Here is a 26891-nt window from a genome sequence, read left to right as displayed (position 1 = left end):
ACATATCTATGATCTGCTTCTCGCAACTGAGAGGACGTGGTGGATGTTTGCCGACTGGCTGACCAACCACAACCGTTACCTTATAGGTAACCATCCAAATAATCAGATTGTGATTCAGATCTATGAATATATATACCACAGAACAAAATGTTCTTGCCTGGGTTTTGAACTTTAATCGCAAAGACGCCTCCGATGTGAACCTCCTAGGCACCCTGGAACAGTAAATACAAACCGAAAATATACCAGCAGACAATGCAGAGGAAATAAGGTGTGTCGCGGCCAGCCAGTTACACACAAGACATCTGACTATACATATTTCAAAAAAAGAACAGAAGGTTTTAAGATTGACACGGAATGGCAGTAGCATTGTTATTACACCAGCCAACAAAGGAAGTGCGACAGTTGTAGTGGACAAAGAACAATATGTCACCGCAATAGAGGAAATGCTCTCTGACACCACTATCTATGAGCAGTTAACCAGCAACCCTACAAAAACCACCCTAAATAAAATCATGAAATAACAACCGTTTAAACTTACAAGATTACTGTAAAATGAAATCTTAATGATGTGATCTGACCAGAACTCTACGGTCTCCCAAAAATCCACAAGATCGATTTAAATTTCAAACCTATGGTCAGCCTAACAGGTGGACTGACTTACAACTTATATAAAAGACTTTTTCAAATGCTCAAAACATTTAACATATAACTCAGATTATTCTGTTAATAGCATTGAGATGGCATTACAGTGCCTGAGGAATGTATCCGTTGCTGATGATGAGATCATGGTCTCTTTTAATGTTGTGTCATTTTATACTATGATCCCAATTCATCTGGCCACAGAGAGATTTTACTGACAAAACTGAACAACGACCCCACCATAACAGCACAAATGAAGCTGACCACTAAGGACATATTGCATCTAATATCACTTTGCCAAAAAAACACTTCCATTTTAATGGAAAATACTATAGACAGAAAGAAGGCATGCTAATGGAGTCTCTATTATCAGGACTCTTAGCTGAACTGGTTATGCAGTGATTTGAAAGGGTGGCTCTAACTCAGTTCAGACTTAAACTCTGGATTCGCTAAATTGAAAACGCACATTTGCCACATTAAAAAGTAACCAGCTGAATGAATTCTACAGCCACATTAACTCAGTATTCCCTACAATCCAATTCACGACTGAAAAAGAAATGAACGGACGCATCAGTTTTCTTGACATTTCTATTGAAAGTGGTAACCATGCCGGTTTAATTACGAGTGTTTATCGTAAGAAATGTTATGCAGACAAAATACTGCACTTTTTCAGCAACCACCCTTCATCACATAAACAAAGTTATGTTAGGACTTTGTTCAAAAGGATTAACACATTTTGTAACACAATGGACACAAAAAGTCACCACTGGCACTGACAGGGCTGGCTATGAGGATTGTCTCGATCCCCATGGGTCTGGTGACCGTGGTGAAAGTGGCTCCATGTTCCTTGACTTTGCAAAAGTCAGGGGCTGCGAATCGCTGGATCCTGGTTCCAGCGCTCTGAACCACATTGTTGGACTTGGTACTCGAATACTGGTGGTGCGGTAAAGGAGATCGATCTCATCATCTTGGGCAGATGCTGGAGGCTCTTGCAAAACTGCAGGGTCTACAGAAGTGCCCAGTTTGTGAATTCTGACCACAGACTTGTTGTTGCTACTCTTAAGATCCAGCTTAGATCCAGTAGGTTACCACCTACTAGGAAAATGAGCCTAGACTTGGCCAGACTCCAAGACCAGGCTGTTTCTAATGAGTTTGCATGCAGTTTGTGTGAGGAACTTGCAGATTTGGGTACGACTGCCGATCCTAATGTGATGTGGGAGACCTTCTGTGACAAGACCCTGAAAGTTGCTGAGGGTTGTGTTGGTGTTACCGGTGTTCCCAGAAGGAGGTGTTTCATCTCGCAGGGCACTCTGGATATCACCGAGAGGAGTCGCAGCGCACTGCTCAATGGCAACTCTGGTCTGTACCAGGAACTGAGAGGGACGGCTGCGAGGGCTATGAGGGCAGATAAAGAGGCTTTTGTTAGAGGAATCTGTGAGCGAGTGACACACCATCTGTGGCCTAGCAACCCACATTCTGCTTACAGAGGAATCGAAGCATTACGTACATCTGAATCTGTTCCTTGGTGAGTCGCAGTCGGGGCAGCTGATGGAATGGTCCTTACGGATGAAACTGCAGTTGTGACCCGCTGGGCTGGCTACTTTGAGCAGTTGTTCAAAGCTGATCCTCCGGCAAGGACGTTGGATATCTCTGGGTCCACGGTTCTTGAGGCTGATCCTCCAATTAGCTGTGAACCACCCAATCTCACTGAGATTGCACAGGTGGTGAACCAGCTGAGGGGGGGAAAAGGCTGCAGGGATCTGTGGTATCCGGGATGAACTTCTCCAGGCTGGTGGTAAGGCTGTCCTCCTGGCATTGCAAGCAATCTTTGCTTCCATTTGGGAGACTGGCATCATCCCAACTGACTGGAAAACGGGACTTGTCGTCCCTATCTGAAAAGGGGTGATTGCCTGGATTGCAGCAATTACAGGGGGATAACACTGCTCTCGGTGCCAGGTAAGGTCCTTGCTAGGGTCGTCCTCAATGGGATCCGTGATCGGAACAGTCTGGTTTTACGCCTAAGAAGTCTACCATCAACCGCATCCTGGCACTGAGGGTTCTCATGGAACGCAAACACAAATATCGGCAGAGTTTCTTTGCAGCCTTTGTCGATTTTCGCAAAGCGTTCGACTCAGTTGATCAAGCTGCCCTGTGGGACATCCTGAGGATTCACGGGATCCCCTCGAGGTTGCTGGATATCATGGCCGGCCTGTACACTGGTACTGTGAGTGCTATGCAGAGTGGAGGCAGGACCTCTGCATTTTTCCTAGTTGATTCTGGGGTTCGTCAGGGGTGTGTTCTTGCTCCTTCTCTGTTCAATGCTTGTATGGACTGGGTGTTGGGCAAGGTCGTGGGGTCCAACGGCTGTGGGGCATCTGTTGATGAAGAAATGTTCACGGATCTTGACTTTGCTGACGATGCTGTGATCTTCGCGGAGTCAATGGAGGCTCTGATCGGGGCACTCAAGAGACTGAGTGAGGAGTCTGAGTGTCTGGGCTTGCGAGTGTCCTGGATAAAAACCAAGTTCCAGGCCTTTAATGACCTCTTGGGCACAGCCATCAGCAGTGTGTCTGTTTGCGGAGAGAGTGTTGACCTTGTTGAGAGGTTTACTTACCTGGGCAGTGACATTCATGTCTCTGGTGACTCTTCCTATGAAGTCAGTTGACGGATTGGGAGAGCATGGGGGGTCATGAGGTCGCTGGAAAGGGGTGTGTGGAGCTCCCGATATCTATGCAAAAGGACGAAGGTCCAAGTCTTTAGAGTCCTGGTGCTTCCTGTCTTGCTATATGGTTGCGACACATGGACGCTATCCAATGACCTGAGACAAAGACTGGATTCCTTTGGTACTGTGTCTCTCCGGAAAATTCTTGGGTACCGTTGGTTTGACTTTGTGTCGAATGAGCAGTTGCTCATGGAGTCCTGAATGAGGCACATTACCTGCATTGTGAGGGAGCGACAGTTACAGCACTACGGCCATGTGGCACGTTTCCCCAAGGGTGATCCAGCTCGTAAGATCCTCATTGTTGGGGACCCGAGTGGCTGGACCAGACCAAGGGGTCGCCCACGTAACACCTGGCAGCGGCAGATAGAGGGTCATTTCCGGAGGGTGGGACTGGACCGTGTGTCTGCCTGGGGGGTTGCAAACAGGGATCCCGAGTTGTTTCGTTGTGTAGTGGGTGCGGCAATGCACTGTACCAGTGCATGCTCCCCAACTTGACTTGACTTGGACACAAAAAAGAATGAAAGACGTTATCTTTTTCGTCTGTTCACATCAAACGGCTACCCCAAGACATTCATTAAACAATGCCTAAATAGGAGACACCCCAGACCTCAGCAAATGGTCGACTCTAACTTGGTCCCCCACCACACTTACAGCACTCTCCCTTATCATTGCGGCGTGTTAGAAAGTACAGCACACATCCTATCCAAAAGGTGGAGAAAGAGGAGCAATCTCGGAGAGACTGAGGAAGAGAGTTCCAGAGTTGAGGGGCCATAACACCGAAGGACCTGCCTCCCAGGGTGGAGAGTCTGGTTTATGGGACAGTAAGGAAATCACTGCGCGAGGACCTGAGTGAGCGACCAAGAGTGTATGGAGTTTCGAGCTGCATGAGGTAGAGAGGGGCAAGATTATGCAGGGCTTTGAAGGTGAGAAGCAGAATCTTGAATTTAATCCTTGATGGAACCCATAACCAGTGAAGTTGGGAGAGAACAGGGGAGATGTGAGCAGAACGCTTTGTGTGGGTAAGGACTCTGGTTACTCAGTTCTGAATGTACTGTAGCCTCTGTATAGATTTTGCAGGGAGGCCAATGAAGACAGAATTACAGTATTAAATACAAGACATTATGAAACAATGAACCAGAGTTTGAGCATCATTAAAGGACAAAAATGTATTTAGGCGAGCAATGTTATGCAGATGATAGAATTACATTTTGGATAGAGACCTAATGTGTAGCTCCAATTTTAGTGATGAATCAAACATAACACCAAAGTTTCTGACAACAGGAGCAGGTTTGACAAGTGTACCATCGATAGAAATAAAAAAGTTAGATGCCTTAGAAAGTAGGGAGTTTGGGCCTATCAGTAACACTTCAGTTTTATTGGCATTAAGTTTGAGAAAATTATTTTCCATCCATAACTTAAGATCAGTGATCAGGGAGGCAAGTCTGTAGGGGAGTGTATACTAAGATATAACTGTATATCATCTGCATAGCAGTGGAAGTTAAGGCCATGTCTGTGAATAATCTGACCCAAAGGAAGGATATAAAGTAGAAAGAATAATGGCCCAATGACTGAACCCTAAGGGACACCACACGACACAGGTGAGGTGAAGGATTTATATCGGCCGAGTGTGACAAATTGTTGCCTATTAGAAAGATGTGATTTCAACCATTTTAAGGCAAAGCCAGAGATCCCTACAGTGGACAGACGTGCGATGAGGTCAAATGCTGCACTTAAGTCAAGAAGGAGGAGAATATTTTGTGAACCGCAATCTGCAGACTGGAGAAGATCTGTAACTACACAGAGAAGAGCTGTGTCACTGCTATGCTATGTACGAAGACTGAAAAGGCTCATAGACTGTATTGTCTAGAACAGGGGTGTCCACACTTTTTCGTCTTGTGAGCTACTTTTAAAATGACCAGGTTGAAATGATCTACCTACATTAAAAACGCTATATATATATATATATATATATATACAGTGGTGTGAAAAACTATTTGCCCCCTTCCTGATTTCTTATTCTTTTGCATGTTTGTCACACAAAATGTTTCTGATCATCAAACACATTTAACCATTAGTCAAATATAACACAAGTAAACACAAAATGCAGTTTGTAAATGGTGGTTTTTATTATTTAGGGAGAAAAAAAATCCAAACCTACATGGCCCTGTGTGAAAAAGTAATTGCCCCCTGAACCTAATAACTGGTTGGGCCACCCTTAGCAGCAATAACTGCAATCAAGCGTTTGCGATAACTTGCAATGAGTCTTTTACAGCGCTCTGGAGGAATTTTGGCCCATTCATCTTTGCAAAATTGTTGTAATTCAGCTTTATTTGAGGGTTTTCTAGCATGAACCACCTTTTTAAGGTCATGGCATAGCATCTCAATTGGATTCAGGTCAGGACTTTGACTAGGCCACTCCAAAGTCTTCATTTTGTTTTTCTTCAGCCATTCAGAGGTGGATTTGCTGGTGTGTTTTGGGTCATTGTCCTGTTGCAGCACCCAAGATCGCTTCAGCTTGAGTTGACGAACAGATGGCCAGACATTCTCCTTCAGGATTTTTTGGTAGACAGTAGAATTCATGGTTCCATCTATCACAGCAAGCCTTCCAGGTCCTGAAGCAGCAAAACAACCCCAGACCATCACACTACCACCACCATATTTTACTGCTGGTATGATGTTCTTTTTCTGAAATGCTGTGTTCCTTTTACGCCAGATGTAACGGGACATTTGCCTTCCAAAAAGTTCAACTTTTGTCTCATCAGTCCACAAGGTATTTTCCCAAAAGTCTTGGCAATCATTGAAATGTTTCTTAGCAAAATTGAGACGAGCCCTAATGTTCTTTTTGCTTAACAGTGGTTTGCGTCTTGGACATCTGCCTTGCAGGCCGTTTTTGCCCAGTCTCTTTCTTATGGTGGAGTCGTGAACACTGACCTTAATTGAGGCAAGTGAGGCCTGCAGTTCTTTAGACGTTGTCCTGGGGTCTTTTGTGACCTCTCGGATGAGTCGTCTCTGCGCTCTTGGGGTAATTTTGGTCGGCCGGCCACTCCTGGGAAGGTTCACCACTGTTCCATGTTTTTGCCATTTGTGGATAATGGCTCTCACTGTGGTTCGCTGGAGTCCCAAAGCTTTAGAAATGGCTTTATAACCTTTACCAGACTGATAGATCTCAATTACTTCTGTTCTCATTTGTTCCTGAATTTCTTTGGATCTTGCCATGATGTCTAGCTTTTGAGGTGCTTTTGGTCTACTTCTCTGTGTCAGGCAGCTCCTATTTAAGTGATTTCTTGATTGAAACAGGTGTGGCAGTAATCAGGCCTGGGGGTGGCTACGGAAATTGAACTCAGGTGTGATACACCACAGTTAGGTTATTTTTTAACAAGGGGGCAATTACTTTTTCACACAGGGCCATGTAGGTTTGGATTTTTTTTCTCCCTAAATAATAAAAACCATCATTTAAAAACTGCATTTTGTGTTTACTTGTGTTATATTTGACTAATGGTTAAATGTGTTTGATGATCAGAAACATTTTGTGTGACAAACATGCAAAGGAATAAGAAATCAGGAAGGGGGCAAATAGTTTTTCACACCACTGTATATATATATATATATATATATATATATATATATATATATATATATATATATATACACACACACACACACACACTGAGTATACTTTATACATAAAATATATGTTGTCATACCTTGCATAACTGTATAACCCTTATGGCACAATAACAATTCAATATATTTATGGTCACTAAAGTATTTGGATTCAATAATCTTCATGTGGGAAAAGGCTGACTCGCATAAATAAGTAGAGCCGAATAATGCAGTCAAGGAGGTAGCACATTTCCTCATGTTTGGGTACTTTTTCTCTGTGAGTAAGTTCCAAAACTGTCCATGAGCCCCATACTTCAGCTGAATGTCATCCTGTAGTGTCAAAATCTCATCCTCCACTGTAGAGTGTTAGGTGAAACAGTGTTGCAATTTTTGATGCGGGTGAATCACCCTCAACATCTTCCCTAAACGGATAGCACTTAAATGTAGCGACTGACTCAAGTAAAGCTGAGTTTTGAAAACGTCTGTCAAAGTCTGACAGGCAATTTTCAATCTGCTCTGTGTAGCGTATGCTGTCAAGTTGCGCACACGCCTTCCATTGCATCTCTAGCTCTGATGCAAGGTTTTGGATGTTCCCCAAATCAAGGTGCTTCATCTTTGAGGACAGATGTGCATTTTTCATTTGAAAGCATTAACTGAGCTAATCATATTGACCATGGTTTTGTCTTTTCCTTGCAGCTGTAAATTAAGCTCATTCAACATGTTGGTCAGATCGGAAAAAACAATTCTAAGTCTAGTGGCCTCTTTTATCATCTCTCCATCTTGGAAGGACTTCTTATGCTTAATGATCGAGTGACTCACCCAGAACGATGCTTCGGTGTGTCTGCCTTTGCTTTTGAATTCAGCCGAGTGAAAAATTATGGCTGTCCGATTTAACTGTGATTTTAGTTCCCTCCTCCTTTCACTTTCTCACATCACTTTTCGGAAGGAAGTCAGTTTTGTAGTTTTTATGAACAGTTCGAAAGTGTCTTTCCACATTTTCCTTCTTTGGAATAGCAATGATAGATTGACAGATCAGACAAACGCACTTCGATTGTGACATTGTGAGAAAAAAAATCCTCTTCCAATTCCACATCCAGCCCATACCCTCCCACGAACAATTTTTTTTAAATCCCTTCTTTAGTCTATATAAATTGGAAGGCTAACTAGATCACTTAGATAGCTGGAGTTTTGCAGTAGCTCGCGCGTTTGATCGTGCGTGCGGGATGACCAGTGTGTTAGAAGAAAAGAGATCTCAGACTGGCCGCCTTGTATGTCAATCAAGTGGCAAATGCCATAGGAAGGGTATATGATAGACTAACATTTAAAAAAAAAATGTTTTTGAATGCAACACGATCTACCTGCACTATCTTTCCGATCTACCGGTTGATCGCGATCAACGTATTGGGCACCCCTGATCTAGAAGAAAGGCATGGAGTTGTGTAGCAATCACGCGTTCCATCACCTTAGCCAAAAAAGGAAGATTAGAGATAAGCCTATAACTGGAGAGAGAAAAAGGATCCAAGTCAGGTTTTTTAAGGATTGGGGTAGCTGCAGCAGTTTTGAGGGCAGTAGGGATAGAACCTGAAATAAAACATGCATCTATCAATGAAGCAACAGGAATACTAATTATGGATGAGCATGTCTTAAGCAGAGAAGTGGGGGCAGGATCAAGTAGACAGAAGGAGGAATTAGACTTATTAATAAGTTCAGAAATGGCGAGAGAGTCAACAAGCGAGAAACAAGTGAGTCTTGATGATGGAGATGGCAGATCAGAATGAGTGAGTGATTGAGGTGTGGAAGGGAAACTATGATAGATCTGATCAATTTTGGTATCAAAGAAATGTAAGAAAGCCTGACACTGTTCAGCTGTATTGGCATATGCTAGCGGAGGGGGTTGGAAGAGTTTAACAGTCCTAAAAAAAGTTCTAAGGCTAGATGTAGCACCATTTATAAGGGAGGAATAATAGTTGGAGCGAGCAGTGTTAAGGGCATTCCTGTATTTAAGTATGTACTCAGTGTAAAGCTTTTAGTGAACTATGAGGCCTGTTTTCTTATAAAGCTGCACAAGACGCCGGCTAGTGGCTTGCATAGCTCTGAACTCATGGGTGTACCAGGGACAGGAGCGGGAGGCTGGAATCTGCCTAGTCCTTAAAGGAGCAAAGTTATGTAGCAGTTGGGAAACACAGCTGTTATAAAATAACAACATACAGAAAAAACTGGAACTGGAGAATGTTTAGTTAGCAATTTTGCATGACCTTAAAAAGGTTTTATTATTATTTTATATGAAGAGCAGTAATTGCTAAATACATTTGTCAGCCTAAGGTTTGTTTTTGCCAATTTTACAAACCTGATTTTCTACTAATTATCGGTAACATATTGCTTTAAAATGATGGGGGAATAAAAACATTCACATTAAACATCACAAAGTAAATCATGGATCTGATGGTTATGAAATAAAAGAAATATGAAATAACTGAACATCAATTTTAAATAGGGTTACTCACCTCAAAGCAGAAATTAGTGCAAATTAACAAATCATTGGTTACTAATCTGTCATGCAAAAACATCTCATGATGGCTATAGGCAATGTGCTCTTCCAAGACTTCAGTAAAAAGATTGCTGAACAACATAGCAATGGCATTGATTCCTGACAGATCTCCCAACTCCTATGTGTTCCTATAAGCACTTCCAGGCCATTATTACCAAATGGAAGGAACATCACACCACTATCAACTGGCCATGTAAAATTTACAACTAGGCAGTCAGAAAGTTAGTAAGAAGATTAAGTCATGAGCCAAAGAGAACTCAAAAAGAGCTCCAGAAAGATCTGAAAGCAGCAGCTATTATAATGACAAAGAAAAAAATGCAATTGCTCTTCACTGCCATGGTCTCCATTCCTGATCACCCAAGAAGATTCCCATTACTGAAGAAAAGGCACGTTGAAGCGTGTTTGAAATTTGCTAGACAACATTTACTTAGAGAATGTAGTATGGTCAGATAGTGTTGAGGCAGATTAGTAAGCATGGGCTCCTTCAGCCCCAAAGAAGCCACTCGGAGTCTCAGAACAAGCAGCAGAATCAAGCTTTATTGTACAGCGCACATACACTCTCGAGTCAGATGATTTGAGCAATTATTGAATATGGCGATCTTGTATATATTACAATTCTTATCAAACGTTTCACCTCAATCAATTTCACTAAACACTCCAATTTCTCACTACCTTGGTTTTACCTCTCATTAATTCCACCATTTTTTTTCTAGTTTAATGAACAATGCACTACATCTTATCCTTCAAGGCCAGAGGTCTGGGCAGCTGCATCTCTAAGACAATAGCACTGTTTCTTATAGAACACACTTTCCTAGGCTTGTCATCACCTGTCCAGGCAGGCAGACAGGGAGGCAGAGGCCTAGCCACTGCAAGTGAAAGCAAGTGGCCTCTCTAACTTTCTCTCATGGTTAAAGTCTCAGTAGCTGCACTTCTTAAAACAATGGCCTGTTTAGCTCTTTCAAAGTACACAGTGTCCTTGACTGAAGTTTTTCAAGCATAGCAGCAAGATTATGGTAGTTTGCAGCTGCAAAGAGAAAAATAATAAAATATGCAGGTGCTGGCTTTTTTTTATGATTTAACCCTTATTATACTAGCGTACATTAGGATATAATACTTATTTTCATATACGCTTGATTCTCTTGAATATATGTAAATCATCAACTTTAAGAATATACTTTCCTATAATAGACAAAAATCAAACTTTGGCAACAATACAACACACTATGTTTGGAGGAGAAATGGCTTTGCATATGACCCTAACAACACCATAACTATAGCATATTTTGAAGGTGGATGCATCATGGTATTAGGCTGTTTCTGGGAAGATAAATGGAGCCATGTACCCAGAATTCTTGAGAAAAATCTGTTGCCATCCACTAGGACTATAAGGATGAGACACGTGGATGTTCCAACAGGACAATGATCCTAAACATACTGCAAAGGGGACTCTTAATTGGTTCCAAAGGAAGAAAAAAAAAAGGTGTTAGAATGGCTCAGTCAATCACCAGACTTGAACCTAATAGAATATTTATGGAAAGAAAGAAGATGAAGATTCACCAACATGCTTCCCCTGAATCTCAAGAATTAAAAATTGTGTAGAAGAAAAAATCTCACCTGAAAGCTGTGAGAGACTGGTTTGTTTGTACAGAAAGCGTTTTGAAGCTGTCATTTCAAACAAAGACTTTTCCACTTAGTGTTAAATACATTTCAGTAAACACGTTCCAATACTTTTTTCATGTGTCATTCCACTTCATTGCACATATCTTTTTATGTATTGGAATATTATGATTTCTTTATCTGTGTTATTTGATTTATGTCTTGTTGAAATTTCATTTGCATAGCAACATTGAAAATAAGTTTAATGAGAAAAATGTTGTTGTGTTGGATATCTATTTCTTCCACTGTAACCCTTGAAAGTTGATGCAAACAATTCCTATAGGTGTCCCATGTTTTTTAATTACTTACAAACCTTCTGTCTGTATAAAAGCAGTGTTGAAACAAACTGTGTTACTACGCCCTCAGTAGCAGTAGCATTATTTGGACAATACTACACTTTATATTGTTACCATAAGTGCAAGAAAAACCAAACCAAAACTCTGACAGGAACTAGTCTGACAGGCCCAAAGCCACAACAAAATTGATAAATAAGATCTGAGAGTCAACAGCTTACATGATAGGTACCTTACAGGACAGTGGTGGAAGTAAGCAAGTCTCACTTTCAACTTAGAAGAGAAGAATTCGAGCAGCAGATTTTAAAGGTCAAATGACAGTAAGAAAGCAATTGCTAAAATTGCAAAAAAAGAAAGAAAAAAAGGATTGCCTGGGTCAGGAACCACCACCAGTCCCAAAGTACTCCAAAATTACGGAACAAATAAATAACTAAGGATATGGATACTGCACAGCTGTTGAGCTGTGCTTGAAGCTATTGTCCTGAGAGGCACTTATAAGGCAAGCTGTTAACTCTCAGAAACTTATTTTCTGATTATGCTGCGGCTTTCAGTCTGTAATGTACACACATACGCTGGGTAGTAAATGAAGACATGCTGAACAGTGATTTTTTTAGACTTTTACGCAAAACTTGATGTTTATCCCATCATTGAGTTATTGTAGTTATCTCTCTTTGCACATGGAGACAATGTGGTGTAGATCCCCCTTGTCATTTGACAACATTCACTTTTTTGCATCTTAATTTTAGAAGATTAAACTATTGTTCAGTAAAAACATTAAATGTATTTCTTTTGTTTCCACACTTATTCTCAGTGTTTAATGTGTGTATTTTATGAGCAAAGATTTTTTTCTATTTTCATAGCATTCATTTTGTATTATTATTTAATGTGCAAACTACGCATTAACAGTAACTCGGCATTGACTTCAAACCCAGTAAACTCGAAACAAGTTTATTAACTGTAACTGTGAGGTAGTAGTACTCATCACTGTGCCAAACATTTAACATTTAAAGTTAGGCATTGTTTCTAATTTGACTTATAAACTGTAAAAATACAGAATATAAATAGGGTATTTGAAATATGTTTCAATAAAATGGCCATTGTTGGGCGTACTTCATTTAAAAAATTTAATGAAAAATAATGCAAAATTAACATATAAGACAACATGTGAAAAGACAATTTCCCCTTGGTGATTAACAATATCAAAAATATATATTAAATAAAGCAACTGATGGTAGTTATCTTTAGATCACAGTCACTTCCAGTTTTAACTTGGTATACTATTATATGTTGCACATTTTTAAAAGGTAAATTTTCAAAAAGACATGAAGCCAGCTAACATTCAGTTATTGTAAAACAGGTTAATTGACTGTAGAGCCCCCAAAGATTTATTTTATTCAGGGACACTGCCGACTGGAATTTGTTTTCCGTCTGGTGTGAACACAAAATGTGTCAATATGTTTGTGTATTGTGTAATTAGTAATTTGTAAGGTCTGTATTTGCATTTACCTGTGTCAATATGTTTGTGTATTGTGTAATTAGTAATTTGTAAGGTCTGTATTTGCATTTACCTGTGAACCTATGACAGCACTGAATTAACTTAATTCAAACTAAACTTGTCTCAATTGAATCACAGCAATATTTTTGCTTAAGTAAAGCAAAAGCAGTATTAATATAAAGACTTGTATTTCTAGTACTTATATACATATTATAAAGGTGTTTTCATCAATGCTAATGTAATAAAAATACACTGTCATGTATAAAGACATCTTCCAAATGCTATCAATAATAGTCGTATTATTCAAAGAATGCATTTATAAAGTACAATGATTAACACTAAATTTTAAGTAAAAGTATCGTTCCGTCCACTATGATGATTTAAAGATGTTTACCATTATTATTAAAAATCTTGTTTAGGGAATCCCCTTGAAAAATGATACTCAAAGAGAAAATGAAAATACGTTTAAAATACGTTTATAGACTCCACCCGCTGTTGCGGACCTAAATTCGTTTGAATTTCAAGCCAGGCGAAAGCTGGCGGAATAGATTTTTTTTTTGGTTGATGTCATGATTATGGAAAAATTATCTGTAACTGTAATGTACTCGATTAAACTTGTTAAGGAAACTGATAGATGTACATGAGAACACTGTCTTCTGTATTTTTTGAAGATTCGAAATGTGACTTGGTAGTTTCAGTAATAATTTAATACCAGGTTACTCACACGTCGAATTCACCAAATGCATATAGCGTCTTGCTAAAATAACAGATAATGAATTATATATTTAATATGCCGTACAACATTACAGGTTTTTCTACTTTGTCATCGTTGAACTTATTTAGACTAAACTGATGCACCTCCTTCCAGCTTTAGTGAAAAAGTGAATGTAACAAATTTTCTGATTCTGATCCTCAAATGTGACATTTACAAGCAATATTCTTTCCACATTTTTCTTACTTTTCTCATGTTTACCCCACGCTGTAGTGTTTGCTTGTTTACGTATAAAATGCTTCCTCTTTCGTCACCGCGTTGTGCTGATTCTGTCAGCCAATCAACGAGTCTATTTCATATCGGTGACTGCGGTCTTCGCCAATCAGCAGTTACCTTCTAGGTTTTCTCTTGCCCGCTTTTCAGAAAGCTATAGCAAGGTAGACGCTGGAGTATGTTGGAATGGGAGACTTTGTTAACAACTGTTTTTGTTCTTGAAGGAAGGGAGAAAGACACCGTAACAGTTAGGTGAAAGGAGGTATATGGGAAGCGTTTCATTAAAAACCTCGGTGGATCAGTTGAATTCACAAGTGCGAAAAAGTAGAAAAAAGGTAAGCAGTTACATATTCGCTATAATCGCGAAATATCTTACAACACCCCATCCCCACAATTAAGTAATGATAGGTTTTTTTTTTTAATGCTATTCACCGTAAAATATTAATTTTAACATATATTGTAAGTCTTCGGTAACAGGTCGGTATAGTGAGTAGCCCTGCGGGCAGTGAAAATCGGAAAGACTGTAATAGAAATACGGCCGAGGAATATCTATTTACAGTTAACTTCTTGTTAATGGCTTTTCTTCGGGTATGAGCAAGTTAGTGTTGTTATCAACTTAAAATTGGCGGCATCCCAACTGTTGTGCGTGGGCGAGCATCAGTGTACCCTGTGTTAGACTGGCGCCCCGTCCAGAGCTGGTTCCAGCCTTAAGCGAAATAAAGCCCTTATCATCATTATCTTGCACTTAAAAACGATGTTTGACAAATAGTTTAATTATTTGAGTAAGATTAATTTTATATTGAGAAAAATATAAATTGTAGAGCTCATAGGATCATTTTTATTGTTGTTATTATGTTTGTCTCTTTATTTTATGTAAGACAGTAGGTACAGTATGTGCGTCTTTGTTCTCCGAGATATTTAAAAAAGGCAAAAACATTTTTATTAATGAAAGCACAGCGTTTCCCGAATACTGTTATAAGTGCCACATTAGATTAACTATCCAAATAAATATTTGGAAAATCAACAAAACCTTTGTAAGAAGTAACAAATACTACACCGCTGACATGTCATAAAAGTAGACGTGGTGTGTTTATGGATTTTGGATAGTGCGGGGACTATATGTTTTGACCACTGCATGTTATGTGTGAAAGCCAGCAGACCATATAAAAATAGTTCATGTGTGTGACATAATAGTGCATTTTGAAATGTAATTTGTAGCTATGTATTCACACGTAAAAGTTGCATTCAGATATACATTAATAGTTATACCCAGCAAACAACAAGAAGACACATTTTGCATGGTAAATTTATTATATGAAATGAAAGTTTTTAGTTTCAATTTAAGCTTCATCCATCATCCACCCCTTATCAAGCCCGCTTACTATTAGATTTGGTGGAATAAATGCATACTGGATTTAAAAACTCAATTCCTTTCAGCATCACTGTAGCAAATGATTAGTGTAATTTTTAAGATAGTGAAGTGCAAACATATCCTGTTCTCTTACACTGCACAAGATGGGACCAATTTTGGGTCCTTACCATGCAGTTTAAAACACTGTATTTATTCATTTTCCAAAATCAAGTTAAAATTGCGTAATACTGTGAAATTATTGCTTCATGCAGTTGCATATGACACAAGTCTCAAAGGAGACCTACAGTGAGGTCCATAAGTATTTTGACAATGTCACAATTTTCATAGGTTTGGCTGTGTATGCCATCACAGTGCATTTGAAATTAAGCTATAATTATGTGATTGGAGAGTAGACTTTCAGCTTTAATTTAAGGGGTTTACCAAAAGTATTGTATGAACGGTTTAGAAAAGACCGCTATTTTTATATATGACGCCCCCCCTCCCCCATTTTCAGGGGCTCAGAAGTATTTGGACAAACTAACAGTCATAAATATAGTTATCATTTTCAATATTTGGTTGAAAATCCTTTATAATCAATAACTGCCTGAAGTCAGGAACCCATGGCCATTTCCTAGTGCTGGCTTTCCACCCTGGTGATACTTTGCCAGGCCTTTTTTTGCAGCTGTCTTGCTACTTGTCCGTTGGACTCTCTGCTATAATTTTGTCTTCAGCAAGTGAAATGCATGCATAGTTGGGTTGAGGTTAGTTGAATGACTCTTGACCTTTGAAGAATCTTCCACAATTTTGCATTGAAAAGCACTTGGTTTGCTTTTGCAGTATCTTTTGCCTTATTGTCCTTCTGTACTGTGTGTGAAATGTTGTCCTGTCAGTTTTGCAGCATTTGGCTGAATCTGAGGAGGTTGTGTCACTGTCCAAATCCTTATGGACATGAGTGTAGGTGATGAAGCCCCATATTGTTGTTTATATAAATCTCAAGCTATTCATACATTCCCCCTTAGTTGGTAATAATACTAATTCAAATTAACCTCTTCTGTCAGAAAAACAGATTATTATCTGGGGAAAAGCCCTTATAGTGATATTAAAATATGCACTCTCCACACAAGACTGTGCCTGTTGTGGACTTTGAATTTTAGGGAGCAATGAGAAAACACCATCACAGAGTCTCCTGCAAAGTGCTTTGTGTAACACAGTGCAGTGCAGTGAGATCTTGGAGGGCTTCATTGTTTTTTCTACTCTTTAATTATGGTGTACAGTATTAGGCTAGGGATCTGCACTGGCAATTGGAAGGTTCCCAGTTCGAATCCCGTAAATGCCAATAGGGACTCTGCTCTGTTGGGCCCTTGAGCAAGGCCTTAACCTGCAATTGCTGAGCGCTTTGAGTAGTGAGAAAAGCGCTATATAAATGCAAAGAATTATTATTAATTATTAGTTTAAATTAGTTATGCTGGTGCTCTTATTTAAATGATTAGACTGATGGAGTGTACCTTAAAATATGATAATGATCTGCAGTTGTAAGGACTTGTAGCCAAATGCACTACATACGCCACATAACAGTTGTTTTAGTACTTTTATTTTTTTAAATTTAAGAAAACCTGCATTTTATGATTGCAGTAAAATCTGGAATGTATGTGTTAATGAATCATGTTCAGAAAATGTTCTCAAAATTATTTAAAATGGTTTAAGATGGATAAAGGTATTTAAAATTGGCCCAAAATTAATTTTATGCCAGTGTAGAGAGTTAAAATCCAAGGCTTTGTTTTCATTTCTAATAGCTGTAGTAATGGTCCATGTAGTAGTTTTTTTTTTTGTGTGTGTGTATATGTGTGTGTGATCAACTTATTATTAAATAAAGTGACAGGATATAACAATAAGCAACCATACAATACAAAGGAACCCTTCCCTCCCTCTAACACCTTCTCCCAGCCCAAGCCAAGGGGCAAAATAAAAAGTAAAGAGTAAAATCAAGCTAAATCAAAACTGAGGCGTTACAAAGCAAGACTTACGCAATTGACCAGCAGCAGACCAAGTTTCAGTTGCATTCCTGGAAGCACCATTAAGCTGTGCTGTAGACAACTCCATATTAAAGTTATTGCAAGGGGGAATGCCAGTTGTCAACAGTAAAGCATTCAGGTGTCTTCTAGCTGGAGGCAATAATTAATTTGTCTGCCTGGGTACCCAAACAACATAATTTGTATTTAAAGGGTTTAAGCAGAATCTGTCTAAATGAAGAAAGAGTTGAGGCAACAGAGGAATGCTGCAAGAAAGAAAAGAAGACAGTAGGTGGCAAATGTTTGTTCAAAAGGAAAAGACAGGAAGACAGTGCCAGAACATGTGGAGAAAAGTGCTAGGTAAACCAAGGGAACGAAATTGATAGAGAGGATCGTCATTGAGGCCCCTCAGATGCTGCTTACTTGGAGCACGATAAAGTCCGTGAACAATTTTGTATGCTGATAATTTGGATTTCTATAACAAAACCTTAAACTGGAGAAAACCGCATCCCATGAGAGAGGTATAGAGAGAAGCATGTAGTAGTATCTTGAATGAAGCAGAGTTTGAAAACTGCAAATAAAGCATTGCAGAAGTTAATTGTACTTGACAAAGTAAAATTCTACTACAGGCGTGATGTTTGGAATATACAGTATGTTTAAAAATGCAAACAATTCTTTATTAAATAAATGTAACTTAATATTGTATATTGAAATTTTAGGGTTTTGGCTTGACACACGATATGGTGCTTGAGCAAGTGCAAAGATTTTTCTGTGTGGTTTTAGAGATCACGTAACATTATAAAACTTGCTTAATCCAGTTAAGTGTTATAGGAAGCTGGAGTCTGTTCCAACAACACTGGGTGCAAGGAAGAAACTAGACCTGGACAGGATAACAGTCCATCACAATAGACACTTGTGCACAAATCCACGCATGTCTCATACAGTGTCTTCTATCAAAGCATCCTGGGCTTCCATAATACCTCAGCAGTGCCACAGGCTGATTGCCTCCATGCCACGCTGCATTGATGCAGTAATTCATGCAAAGGAGCCCCGACAAAGAATTGAGTACGTACATGGACATACTTTTCAATTGGCCAACATTTCTGTATTAAAAATAATTTTTTTATTGGTCTTATGAAATATTCTAATTTTCTGAGATACTGAATTTTTGATTTTCATTGCCATAATCAGCAAAATGAAAAGAGATAAACACTTGAAAAATATCACTCTGTGTCATGAATCTATATAATATGAGTTTCACTTTTTGAATTGAATTGCTGAATTAAACGTTTCGATGATATTCTAATTATTGAGATGCACCTGTAAATGTATGATATTCCAGTTCTCTGCTCATTTAGAATCCTTAGATTTAACTAGGGGGCTTTGTCCCCCTAATACCCCCCCCCACTCCGAGCGCTATGCGCCGTTGTGGAGAGTGGGGCTGAACGCAGCGCAAGGAGATGCGGCTGCTCCTCTGAAACCCCTCATAAATGGTGATACAATGTGAAAAAGAATTTTTCCCCCTCCTCTTTGCTCGATCAGCTGCTGGCTTGCTGCTGTCGCCATGACGTGTGATCTGCACTTTGCGTGCCTATCACTTTTCCCCCGCCCATACCGGTGCTACGCGCCATTGTGAAGAGGGGAGCTGAACACACCCCAAGGAGATGCGGTCGCTCCTCTGAAACCCCTCTTTAACGGTGATACAGTGGGAATCAAACAACTTTTTTTTTTTTTTTTTTTTTTTTTTTTTTTTAAACCTCCTCTATGCTCGATCAGCTGTTGGCTTCCTGCTGCTCCCGTGCCGCGTGGTGACTTGCCTGTCTTGCAGGACGGGAAAGTGTCTCTGTCTCTCTTCAAATGATCATGTCTTGTCCCAAGTGTGTTTTTTTTTTGTTTTTTATATAATAGAGAGATATCGCTTTCATGATGAAATGTGTTAAACCATGTATGTTACAACTTACAGATAATTTGTTAACTTTACTTAAATACTGTTAATACACTTGTGGAGTGGTAGCACTGCTGCCTTGCAGGGAGTTGCATCCCTACCTGGAGTCTGCATGTTTTCCTGGTGGGTTTCCACAGTGTGCTCTGGTTTCCTTCCAAAGACTTTAAGGTTTGGGGATTTGGTAATACTAAATTGACACTAGTGTGTGTGCTTGTATTCACCTTGCGATGAGCTGATACACCATCCAATCATTGTGTCTGCCTCGCACCCGATGCTTACTGAATAGGTCGCATCCCTGGATTGACTGATGTAATCATTAAACATTCATTGTTTTCAGAGATATTGTGGCAAGGTGTCCTTGGGATTTAATGGATCTTTCAGGAAATTCACAACACAGTGAAGCCGAACGTTTTCTCACTGTGATGATACTGTATCTCACATTGCCACCTGGTGGAATTGTCCAGATTTATGTAAAGTATGCGCACATGTGTAAACAGTACAATGCTTGCATGGCAGTAGCATCCGCTGGAGCATGCATCGCGTGAAGTATAAATCCAGCCTTAATGGGGCACCCTCTATATAATACACTGATAAGTTGCCACTTGGGTCTGTTAATCATGTGTGAGAGAAATGACAAAAGTTTTCATCTATTTTCTGTATTTAAATATATTTTGTAAAGAAAATAAATGTATGTAAAATATATAATCTCTCAAACAGAAATGAAAATCTTAAAAATTAACTGTGTCTCTTTTTGTGAGTCTGCAGTGAAAGTTGTTTAATAAATACAATTAAATTGGTCTTCAGCTGCCACAAGCAAACACAAACCTGTTATCACTGTTGTACATCAAGATTTTCAAGAACCTTTCCTTGTCTAAAAACAACATCAGAGCCTAAGGAATAAATGAAAGTTTAATTCAAACATAATTAACATGGTGCTTTAATGGTTGTTGTGCTTGTGTTGTGTATTATAATTTTTGTTCATACATATTTAAATGATTGCTTTTTTTTTATGTGTGAAATATTCAAATCATTATTACTGGTTCAAGTGGCAGCCCTGTATGGAATATTCCACTGTCCTTATTCCATAGTTTTCTCTGTTCTATATATGCTTTTCTTTTTTCTGTAAAATTTTCTTAAACTATTTCAAAGAATACCATGTTAATTAGAGCATCATTCCTTGCTAAACCAAGGCAATGCATTACTTTGTGAATTGCAACAGACTCTTTAAGTCCAGAAGTATCTGTGCTAACTGAGTTCCTTTCAAAAAATAAAAGCATTGTTTTTCATTTGGAGCTACGAGAAACTAGATAGATAGATAGATAGATAGATAGATACTTTATTAATCCCGATGGGAAATTCACAATAACACTATATTCACTATAACAGCTAACTAAAAAAGAATAAGTGATTATGATTTTTTTTCCTTATTATTTTTCTAATAGCATGTAGACCACTCGAACTCACTGCACAGGCAAAATTGCTATATAATCTGTATAAGTCTGTTTGACCTTAAAAATTGTTTGACTTTATGGCCCTAGTGATTTTTTTTCTTTTATACCTTAAGTATCATTAAATCCATTTAAAGCTTTAATAGGAAGGAAATGTGCTTTTGCAAACAGCTTACTTAGTTCAGACTAAAAGTAAACAGCCATTGAATTTTAAATGTTTTATTTTTTTCTGTTACCTATATATAGAGTCATTCCTGCTATGCACAATTCCTCAAGCCCACAGAAAAGACAGGAAAAAATGAAAGTAAAGGGGGCCTCCCACCATCCTGTGGAAAAGGTAAAAAAAACAACAACTTTTAAGTATTTAATTTTCCCATGTTGCGTAAATAATAGACCTACTTTGGTCAAAAGTAATTTTACTTTTCATAGGTAATTAGGGTTTTTCTTTTCCTTAAATATGATAACATTATTTCTCATAATTTTTTAATTTCTCTGTTAAGCCTTTAGTTTGTTTATGTCTATGTAAGGAACAGCAGTAGGTTTGTATACTGATAAAAGGGACAACATGTGATTTTTGTTGTCCAGGCCATTCAAATCCAAATATTCCTTTATATTTATGTTATTACTTACATAGATTCAAGACGGTTATTATTTTTAGGTGGTTGTAGGCAGTGTGGAGCAGTGGTTAAGGCTTTGAACTTCAAACCCTGAGGTTGTGGGTTCAAATCCTGCTACTGACATTATGCGACCCTGCGCAAGTCACTTGACCTGCCTGTGCTCCAATTGGAAAGCCAAAGTAAATTTTACCTATTATATCATATTATGAGTCCCCGTGGATAAAGGTGTCAGCCTAATTAGTAAATGTATGAGTTGTGTTGGTTCCCTTCGACAAAACAGCAAGAAAAGGTAGAAAAATAGTCATTTACTAGTAACTTCAATTATAAATGCAAAAAATAAATCAGAATGTCAATATACTAATATTTGATAATAATACAGATAATAAACTAAATGAAAACCACTATAACAGTAAATAAAAATCAGGAAATGTCTGTAGATCAGTTGTGAATCTTTTATTTAAAGTGTCTGAGGTGATGTCAGTGTATGAGAAAGTTTGAGCATTGGCCAGGTCAACAGATAGGGGTATTGACATTTTTGAAGTGAAGGTGGGGATGCACCAGGGACCTGTTTTGAGACCATTGATTTTCGTGATAATGATGGATATGAATCTCAGTACATGAAGGATTGTCAAGAGTTCTTGTATACCAATGATTTCATATTGATAGCTAGACATTAAGATGACGGGGCAGATGTTGCCAAGGAGGTAGGTATATGACCATTTTGAGCAAAACTCTACCTATTGCAGATGTAAAAGGTGGATTCATAGATTATGTAGTGGTGTCTGCAGGTGGCTCATTGAATTTACTCATAGAAAGTGAATAACAAGGTGCAGTATGCTGATGTAACAAATGTAAAATTAAATATAAGCAGTGGAGTTCTGGAGGAAGTAGGGAGGTTTTGCTACATAGGTGACACTGAGTACAGATTGAGGTTCAAACACAGCCGTTACCGAAGGAACTTTTGTGAGCTGTCAGGCATTCTGACTTCTAAAAAAATCATAGGCATTAAAGAGTAAAGTTTATAAAAACTTTGTGAGGATTACTATGCTCTACAGCAGTGTTTTTCAACCAGTGTGCACCATGAGAGAAACCCAGGTGTGCCATGGAAATAATAGTGTAGCCTACTTACGTCTGAACCTGAGAGGGACAATCTCCGCAGGTGGTTACGACCTGTCTGAGGAGGACAAGACTACCTGGAAGAGCTAGTATGAAAGCAGCTCTGTGATTGTTGTGTTGCAGACACCGCACTTTGAGCACTTCAAACACGTCTGCCCTGGGTGTATGGTAGCCAGTGAGCCTAATAGGGCTAATGGATAGTGGGCATATGAGCTGCCTCTGAGGCAGAAGGGCGAAGCAGCTTGAAAATGCCGCCAAAGTGCACACTAAGTACTGTGTCCGTGAATGCTGATCTTTTTTTTTTAAACCGGCTTCTTTGGTAGTCCCACTCCTTCAGTCATTTGAGCACATGTATGAAATATAATGTGTTTGTGGTTAGTAAGATAGTAGTGTGTCTTGGGATGATTTAGGTTACAAAAAGTAACTACAGAAAAAAATCTTAGGAAACACTGCTCTACAGGAGTGGGATATGGACAATTAAAGTGGAACATGATGCAAAACTGTAAAGAAAGGAGGTAAGAGTAGGTTTGTGGAATGAAAGTAAAATGAATGCTGAATTATAAGAATGATTTGACACAATGATGGTAGGTGTTATGCTGAGGAGAAACAGATTTAAGTTATTTTGAGCTGACAAGAAAAAGGACCACCGTGGCCCTCCAGCAAAAAAGGCGTCATTAGATTGGAGTGAATCTAAAAACTGAAATTGTCATGTAAAGACATGACTGTTAGGCTGGATGATTTAAAAATTTAAGCAATGAGGTGAAAATGAGGATGTCATTTAAAACTACAAAAAATTACTTTAAGTGTTACTCAAAAAACTTAACTTTTGAACCAAGTGGTCTTTATTAACTGTTTAATCATTGTGATGTATTTTTTGCAGATAAGAGTAACCATAAACCTTATGAAATGTAATCTTTGTATTTTATTTGGTGCTCAAATTAAAAAGAAACTCTTTAATTAATTTCATGTAGGTTTTTTGTGTTGAGTGTTTAGGGGTTTTATTGAAAGGTCGGCCAGGGTCAGAGATGTTAAATACAGGTTTCCTTGGCAATGGCCAACAACAAGTAAACCAAATTTGTTAAATCATCCACATCAGGTGCTAGGGCCAGAGATTTGGAACTTTAGGGTGACCATCCACTTAGCCTGGGAAATAGAGGTGGATAATTCAGATCTAGACAGTCTATTTGGAGCATTGGATGATAAGAGAAGAATGGGTCTCATCCCAAAGGATGCCTAGTACCATGGAGAAAGGAAGAAAACATTTGGCTATTTTGGGTAACCGTAGAAAATTGATGTTAAATTGGTAATGGTGAATATCTGTAATTACTAAACAAGTGATAACAAGAGCTAATAGTTTATTTCTTAGTATATTTGACATATTCATGACTTCTAAGTGCATGCTTTTTGTTTAAAGTAGTAGGGGAGGAACTGTTGAAATATTTCATTGTACATGAGAAAGTTATGTGAAATTAATATTGGTCTGCAAAATTATCATTGGTATTTTTCTGATACTTGAGCAGTTCAGAGTTGAGAGACAAGATCAGTTCGCATATACTAATAACAGAATAACTACTGTGTTGTAAAAATAACTGTCATGGTAATCGCCAGATATTAACAGGGCATTAATATTATCATCTTTTCTTAGCCAGTTATTGACAGTAAAATTTTAAATGTCAAATGGCAAGATGCAAACTTCTGCACTATCTATTGGATTGGTACTAAGATTTAGACTTCTGTATTCATGCCAGCTTTTGGTGGTTTGAGCTAGATGTATTGTATACAGTACATTCAATTTAACAATCAAAGAGGTTGAGTTATGCGGCCCCCTCTTGGAGGTCCGATTGTGCTTATAAACAACTAAGTGCGATGGGTTTGAAAACTACCATGTACTTTGAGTACTGAAATGAAAGAAATGCAGGTATGCTTTTTTATTTTTATTTATTTATTTTAATGTAAGATACCATATACAGTGGAACCTTGGTTCACAACCATAATTCGTTCCAAAACTCTGGTCTTAACCTGATTTGGTCGTGAACCGAAACAGTTTCCCCCATAGGATTGTATGTAAATACAATTAATCTGTTCCAGACCATACGAACTGTATGTAAATATACAGTGCATCCGGAAAGTATTCACAGCGCATCACTTTTTCCACATTTTGTTATGTTACAGCCTTATTCCAAAATGGATTAAATTCATTTTTTTCCTCAGAATTCTACACACAACACCCCATAATGACAACGTGAAAAAGGTTTACTTGAGGTTTTTGCAGATTTATTAAAAATAAAAAAACTGAGAAATCACATGTACATAAGTATTCACAGCCTTTTCCATGAAGCTCAAAATTGAGCTCAGGTGCATCCTGTTTCCCCTGATCATCCTTGAGATGTTTCTGCAGCTTAATTGGAGTCCACCTGTGGTAAATTCAGTTGGTTGGACATGATTTGGAAAGGCACACACCTGTCTATATAACGTCCCACAGTTGACAGTTCATGTCAGAGCACATACCAAGCATGAAGTCAAAGGAATTGTCTGTAGACCTCCGAGACAGGATTGTCTCGAGGCACAAATCTGGGGAAAGGTCCCAATGAGCACAGTGGCCTCCATCATCCGTAAGTGGAAGAAGTTCAAAACCACCAGGACTGTTGCTAGAGCTTGCCGGCAATCTAAACTGAGCGATCGGGGGAGAAGGGCCTTAGTCAGGGAGAACCCGATGGTCACTCTGTCAGAGCTCCAGAGGTCTTCTGTGGAGAGAGGAGAACCTTCCAGGACAACCATCTCTGCAGCAATCCACCAATCAGGCCTGCATGGTAGAGTGGCCAGACGGAAGCCACTCCTTAGTAAAAGGCACATGGCAGCCTGCCTGGAGTTTGCCAAAAGGCACCTGAAGGACTCTCAGTCCATGAGAGAGAAAATTCTCTGGTCTGATGAGACAAAGATTGAACTCTTTGGTGCGAATGCCAGGCGTCACGTTTGGAGGAAACCAGGCACCGCTCATTACCAGGCCAATACCATCCCTACAGTGAAGCATGGAGGTGTGGCAGCATCATGCTGTGGAGAAGTTTTTCTGCGGCAGGGACTGGGAGACTAGTCAGGATAAAGGGAAAGATGACTCCAGCAATGTACAGAGACATCCTGGATGAAAACCTGCTCCAGAGCGCTCTTGACCTCAGACTGGGGCGACGGTTCATCTTTCAGCAGGACAACGACCCTAAGCACACAGCCAAGATATCAAAGGAGTGGTTTCAGGACAACTCTGTGAATGTCCTTGAGTGGCCCAGCCAGAGCCCAGACTTGAATCTGATTGAACATCTCTGGAGAGATCTTAAAATGGCTGTGCACCGACGCTTCCCGTCCAACCTGATGGAGCTTGAGAGGTGCTGCAAAGAGGAATGTGCGAAACTGGCCAAGGATAGGTGTGCCAAGCTTGTGGCATCATATTCAAAAAGACTTGAGGCTATAATTGTTGCCAAAGGTGCATCGACAAAGTATTGAGCAAAGGCTGTGAATACTTATGTACATGTGATTTCTCAGTTTTTTTTATTTTTAATAAATTAGCAAAAACCTCAAGTAAACCTTTTTCACGTTGTCATTATGGGGTGTTGTGTGTAGAATTCCGAGGAAAAAAATGAATTTAATCCATTATGGAAAAAGGCTGTAACATAACAAAATGTGGAAAAAGTGATGCGCTGTGAATACTTTCCGGATGCACTGTATATTTTTAAGCACAAATATAGTTAATTAAACAATAGAATGCAATGCATAATAGTAAACTAAATGTAAAAACGTTGAATAACACTGAGAAAACCTTGAATGCTACCAACCGCTGGCTAAAAACACTTTTTTTTTTTTTTTTTTTTTTTTTTTTTTTTTTTTTTTTTTTTTTTATACTAGGTTTTAAGCACAGGGGAAAAAAATGAACATTTGAAAAAATCCGTAATTTAATAAACCACTAAGAAAAGTAACATTGCAACAATGCACGCTACGAACCGATCGCTGTAAACAGAAGTGAAAACAAAATCAAGCCCAGTGCATTCTTTAACTGCCTTCCTACCTTATGCGTCCAGCTCTCTCTCTCACGCTGCCTCTGTCTGTGTGTGTGTGTGTGTGTGTGTGTGTGTGCAGCGCTCTCTCGCGCTCTCTCTCATGCTCGCTGCACACGAAATGCACAGGGAGAGACTGAACATGTACAAACCGAAAGGGAAACTGGCTTGTTCATATACCGAGTGTGTGGTCGTGAACCGAGGCAAAAGTTTGGCGAACTTTTTGGTCGTAAACCAATTTGTACATGTACTGAGACGTTCGTGAACCGAGGTTCCACTGTACCATGCAACCCCATTCAGCACCAATAACAGGTATACCATATTTGATTTAACAAGTATGTAGAGTTCTGAAATGGAGTGTTATGGATTGAAAGATGTAAAATATCTACCAAAGTGATAGCAAGATGGAAGTGTGGAGAAA

General features: G+C 39.0%; 1 protein-coding gene across 1 annotated transcript in view; it reads left to right on the top strand.

The window, feature by feature from the left end:
- The window catches only part of ttc3 (tetratricopeptide repeat domain 3), a 199310-nt gene that overhangs the window by 65919 nt on the left and 106500 nt on the right, over positions 1 to 26891 (top strand). Inside the window, exon 17 of the mRNA XM_028800224.2 lies at positions 20941 to 21031. Within this exon, the coding sequence (XP_028656057.1) occupies positions 20941 to 21031 (91 nt within the window). The remainder of the gene's footprint in view (positions 1 to 20940; positions 21032 to 26891) is intronic.

The sequence above is a fragment of the Erpetoichthys calabaricus genome, chromosome 4 (genome assembly GCF_900747795.2).
Source record: "Erpetoichthys calabaricus chromosome 4, fErpCal1.3, whole genome shotgun sequence".
Classification (NCBI taxonomy): Eukaryota; Metazoa; Chordata; class Cladistia; order Polypteriformes; family Polypteridae; genus Erpetoichthys; species Erpetoichthys calabaricus.
This window is presented reverse-complemented; position numbering and strand designations above follow the sequence as displayed.